The following is a 5,654-nucleotide window of genomic DNA, read 5'->3' on the forward strand; positions in this document are numbered from 1 at the left end:
TAGTGCTCTCTCTCTCTCAAATAAACAAATAAAATATGTTAAAAATAATAAAAAAAGAAACCTGATCTGGGGGTGCTTGGGTGGCTCAGTCAGTTATGCAGCCAACTCTTGATTTCTGCTCATGTCATGATCTCAGGGTCACGGGATCAAGCCCCACACCCAGTGTGGAGCCCGCTTAAGATTTTCTGTCTCCCTCTCCCTCCGCCCCTCCCTCCCCCAAGTAAACAAACAAACAGACGAATAAAATCTTAAAAAAGCAAACCTGATCTGTAAATTAGAGAATAAAAATGCACTGGTAAGTAACAGCCACCGAGTCACTTAGAATTATTTTAATCTTTTATTTAAATAACAGTGTAGCAAGACAAATAGTAGTACACAGCTGCTCATTGTGCACTCCGAATTTCTTCTCAGAGGGCAGTGATGGGTTCCACCCAAACCATCTGTCCAGGAAGACAGAGCTTCCCTGTCGCAGATACCCCAACCATCTTCCTGACCTTCGGACTTACCCTGCACTTTGGAGGTACTACACGCTGAAGAGCAGCAAAGGCAGGATGGGTCACGCCCTGTGCCCACACCAAACATTCTAAATCTCAGAACTACTGGCATCTTCATTCTCCTTTCAAAGCAAAATAACTTTTCACTTCCTTTTACCGAAACTCCTGCTTTGATGCCTATGTGACTGAGCTCAGACTGAGCTCTTCTAGAGAAGTCAAAAGCGTGAAACTGCGAAACTGAACTACCACTCCTCTCCTCGTAAGTTGTAACTCCAGCCTCAGCCTTCAGCCACGGCAGCTGCTGAAGAACTACACAAGTCGAACAAGTTTCTCATCATTGTGTCTGCAGCACTTTCTTCCACAAGACTCATTAATTCAATGTAGAAAGTGCCCCTTTCCACATCTACCTCAATAATCCCCACGTCTCATTCAGACCTCCTTCTCAATACGCTGTGTTGGGAACAAATAGAATTCCCTGACTTCTGAATCTGGTTTCCCCCTTCCAGGGCATTTTCTAACTTTGACATGCCACTAAGTTCCAGTTCACCTCTTTAAGGGTCTCTGGCATTAAAAGCATCAACAAGCGGTTGGATCAATTACAGCCAGACCAAGACAATATCATGTAAAGGGGGACTCACACACTGGTAACGATGGAACCAAAAATTCAGTCCTTCCATGGGATGTGGGAAAGTCTCTTAGTATGAGTGTAAGTAATGTATACGTAATTTGTTCCAATCAAAGGGACAAGGTGTTACAGCTTCCCTGCCTCAGAGGTGGAAAAAGGCTAGGGAACAGAGATAACAGCTATGTACTATCAGAATTCCAAATTCCTAAATCACATGAAGTTCCAACAGAAGATTACTGCCTTCTTGGGATCCATGAGGTTCTACCAAGAAGCAGATAGATCATCTCCAGGCACAAATTTTATGACATTGTATTAAACAGGCACAAGTTGTATGATGTTATCACATGGGTGCAAGTTTTATGATATTGTACAAAATCAGTAACAAGTAAGACTTCCAAAGCCTACAGGTCCACTTTATAGTATACATTGTTTGTTTATTTCTTGAAGGAATAAAGCCAACATTGCTAAAAGATACAGATAAATAAAAGAAATCTAGAATTAGTCTTGTAATGTTGAATGCAGAGGCTTGTTCAAGGCCTCAGATAAAGTTCTGATAAACCAATATTCCTTTGAGGCAAAGCAAGTGCCTCTCTGAGACCAAAACGATAACAAAAACAGATTGCTAGCAAACAGGAACAATGGGTCAAGTTCTTAAGAACAAATAAGTTCCATCCTTAAGGAATAATGGGTCAAGTTCTTAAGAGCAAATAAGTTCCATCCTTAAGGAATAATGGGTCAAGTTCTTAAGAGCAAATAAGTTTTCCATCCTTAAGGTTTAGCTTGAGAGTACATACCCCCTTTAGTATTGAGCAAAAGGAAGAGTTTAGCAAACAATTTGGAGATTTTTTTTTGGTCAGGCCTCCAGAAACTAATTTTTTTTTATCACATCACTGAGTATGATCAGAAGAGTGATTTCTCACTGTGTGTGTTGTTTTTGTAAGTTTCTGAAGGAAAGACATACATGAATATAAGAGACAAAAAACATAATCAAACCTCTTTAGAAATATACGTAATTCAAATATACAACAGGAAAATCCACCAAGATGTTCTAACATGCCAGTAGTTCTCTAAATTTCTCAAGCATCAGACAAAACCTCCATCAAATCTCTGCGTCCTACCACCAACCTGCCCTAACCAGAGTTTCTGAATTACTAGGTAGGGGTGTGGTGGGACCCAAGAACCTACATTTCTAAGGGGTTTCTCCATGCTCCTGCTGCTGCTGGTTCAAAGACTGACTTAAAATCCACTGCACTCAAATATGGAAGGCACAATTCTAGCCTAGTAGAAAAAAACATTTTTCAGGTGGAACGGTGGGATTGAAGTGTCTGTATTAGGGTTAGGAATGGAGGTTTCTCCCTAAGTGTTTCTGCTTGAACTCTGGTCCTGGATGCCAACTGCCTCTTCATCTTTGGCTAGAGTTCAGAGTTTTTCTTCTGTGGAGAAAGTGGTGGCCAATGAGGCAGTCAAGCAGATGTGAGCAACCAGGAGTCCATTCCACTTATTTCTCCTGAGGGGTCTCCCTTGTCTCTGTGCTACGAGACTGGGAGTTCTCTTCCCTTTTCAGCAGCTCTTCAAAGATCTCATTGTGCATGTAAAAGAAGATGTACCCGGTGCAAAGCCTAGCCTCCTGCATCAGAGCTTCTTGGATACTTGATACCTGGAGATCATTGTAAGTGAACCACACTTGCCTCTCAAAGTCATAGGCATCGCTGATATAATGGCCTGAATTTGGGGTCTTCCCAAGATGGCTGACAACACCAACGAGCCGATAGGCATAGAGATCTCTCATCTCGGCACTTTCTTTTGGTGTCTTGGCTTCCGTTTCTGTCTTCATATCCAAAGCTTGTTTCTTTCCAGGGTTTTTATTAGAACTCGATTCACCTAGGGAATTCACATTTTCCCCCTGGAGACTTAAGTCTGTTTGTCGCCTGAGATTCTGTGTGTACCACTGGACACGTGGCTTCAAAAGGGCTTGAAGCAGTGCCTGCTGAAGGGCTTGTTCATAGAGCCTCACCCTTTCTCCCTGCTTGGTCTTTTCAGCCACTATTTTGAATGCCTTTGAAATTCTGGTTTTTTTACCATCATAAAAATCTTCAACGGTGTCAGCAACACTCTCAGAATCTACCAATGTATTTGTTTTCTTGTATTTCTTTTGCTTTTGATTTTCAGGCGCTTCTTGAAGATAAATGCCTGCAAGGTGTGTTTCTGGACCACTGCAGGGTTTACCTTCATCGTCATGGATCAGAGAAGGGAACACTTGTTCCAGATCCATCATTAAGCCAGCGGCTAATACCTCTCTTTCAATGACTATTCCATCTCCTAAGTTCACCAATTTGGAATCTGTCACATTCGGTCTGGAACGTTTTCCCAGGTGTTTTTTCTGCCGTTCTCTGCGTGACCCTTCACAGAGAATCTGGGATTTTTGTGGTTTAGACTCTTTGTCTGGCCCAGTGTGTGGAACCGGGTGAACCTTGGATGCTGAGGTCAACTTTTGGGAAAGTGCTGATGGTCGGAGTCTTTCAGCACTCATCCTCTGAAAGACTTTTAGGACTTGGATGTCCCTATTATGCACATTCTTGCTCACAGGAAGAGGTGGTTTGGTACTTTCATTGCAGTGAGATGATAACTTTAAATACTTAGAAATAACAACTTCCTGGTCATCCTTCCTCAGCGACCAAAACTCGTTAAAGATATAACGTTTCAGATGAACAATGAGAACCCTGGGGAGCCTACTGAACTTGTGCACTGCAACAGAACTCCTGTGCTGACATTTCTCACATTTATACTCAAGTTCTTCTGCTCCAAAGAAGAGATCAAAAGCAGACTGAATAGACAGAGGGAGCGTTTTCATTCCCTGGGGAAGGTTAATGGAGAGATAATTACTCACTTCTGTCTTGAGAACAACCTGACCACAGGCTTGACAAATAATAGAGCGCAGCAACTCAAACTCAAAATTAGTGATGACGGGACAAGTGAGCACTCTGGTGGTAGCACTGCCAGCAAAGACCTGTTGAGCGGCATTGTCCTCCTTGGATTCAATTTTCATCTTCCAAATTGTGTTTAATTTCCCCATGTTCTCTTTCATCTGATCCAAACAGTGGCCTAAAAACTCATGGGCATCATTTTGTACGTTGCCAGAGAAGATCTCTGCAACTGTTGAAATGGCTTTTTTAATATTCACAAGTAACCTCTCCTTGATTTTTATGTTATAAATATTTTTCAAAACAAACAGCTGTGCCAAGCACATGCTAAGAGCATCAAGGGGAATTTTACCCCATGGGAAATCCTGACTGAGTAAATCATCAGCAAATGATGGAATCGAAAATAAGGACTGTAAAACTGCATTCATGTAACAGGTGTTTCCCAAGTTGGGGAGGCCTTGCCATAATTTCTCTGGGTAGAAATCAAAAGTCGTCTTGAGTTTGTCCCACTCTAGGTCATCTGCATTATACTTTGGTGCCAACAGAAATGCCAAATATAGTTTCTCAGTCAGCATCTGAAGAAGACCTGTACCATCCAAGTGAGGCTTTCCAGAAGTGGTCTTTATTAAGGCCTCGAACTCTAATTTCTTATTCTTTTTTGATACCCTTAATCTCAATTTTTTCTTCTCATCATGGCTCACATGCCTCAAGGGATTTGTCTGGGATTTCGTCTTTCCTACAGAATTACTCTTTTTTGGGATTTTCCCAGTCATCTCTGAACCAGATGATACCATCCTTTTCTTCTTCCCGTATTCATTCTCTAATAAATCTTCGCAACGAAGTTTTGATGACTTTGATGCAGACGAAAGCCTCTTCTGATGGTCAGGTGTTCGAGTTCCTTCTCCTATCTGAAAAGATCCACTACTTGGCTTCCTGCCTGCTTTGTGGAATGAGTTTTTGTTGATTTCCTTCGTTGTTGTCTTGCTGGCAAAGATACCTCCATCCTTCACAGGTCTCACGGATGACCGAGTATTATTTTGATGGACTCTATCCAGGAACATCTTCAACTCTATAGCATCTCTGAAAAATAATCTTTCAATAAACAAGAAGCTATTGTTTTGGAAAATTAAACGCAGGTGATTTTGCTTTTCTCCATATGATCTAAAGACCACATTTTTAATACTATTATTTAGTTGAAAAGTTACAGATTCTCCAGCGGTGAAACACACCACCAATTTGATCCTCTTCTTTCCTTCTACTGTTTTAATGTATGCTTCTTTGGACCTAGACATCCCCTTCTTCCTGGTCCATATTTGGACAAAACCATGTACCATTAGAGTGGCCATATTTTCTTCACAAGTAAATTACACGTATCCTGAATTATTGACAATCTCAAAGTTCTGATTTGTTTTGCAAGCTCACTTCCGGAGACAGTACCAAGAAATGATTCTTCAGTTCTCTATAAGAATGGTTCTACTTCTAGTATTGGTTTTATGCTAGTTTCTTCAGGTTCTGGATGTCTAACTATTTAGTGATAAAACCAATACTCTTCAAGAGCTGTACATGATGACACGAGGGAAGAATCTTGATTTCTAAGGCAAGGCAGCTACTGGA

General features: G+C 41.3%; 1 protein-coding gene across 1 annotated transcript; it reads right to left on the reverse strand.

Moving 5' to 3' along the window:
- Positions 1–2,617: 2,617 nt before the first annotated feature.
- On the reverse strand, positions 2,618–5,386 carry USP26 (ubiquitin specific peptidase 26). The gene has a single exon (XM_045994831.1). The coding sequence runs from the start codon at positions 5,384–5,386 to the stop codon at positions 2,618–2,620; it is 2,769 nt and encodes a 922-aa protein (XP_045850787.1).
- Positions 5,387–5,654: the final 268 nt, after the last annotated feature.

Source organism: Meles meles, chromosome X (genome assembly GCF_922984935.1).
Source record: "Meles meles chromosome X, mMelMel3.1 paternal haplotype, whole genome shotgun sequence".
NCBI classification, from domain to species: Eukaryota; Metazoa; Chordata; class Mammalia; order Carnivora; family Mustelidae; genus Meles; species Meles meles.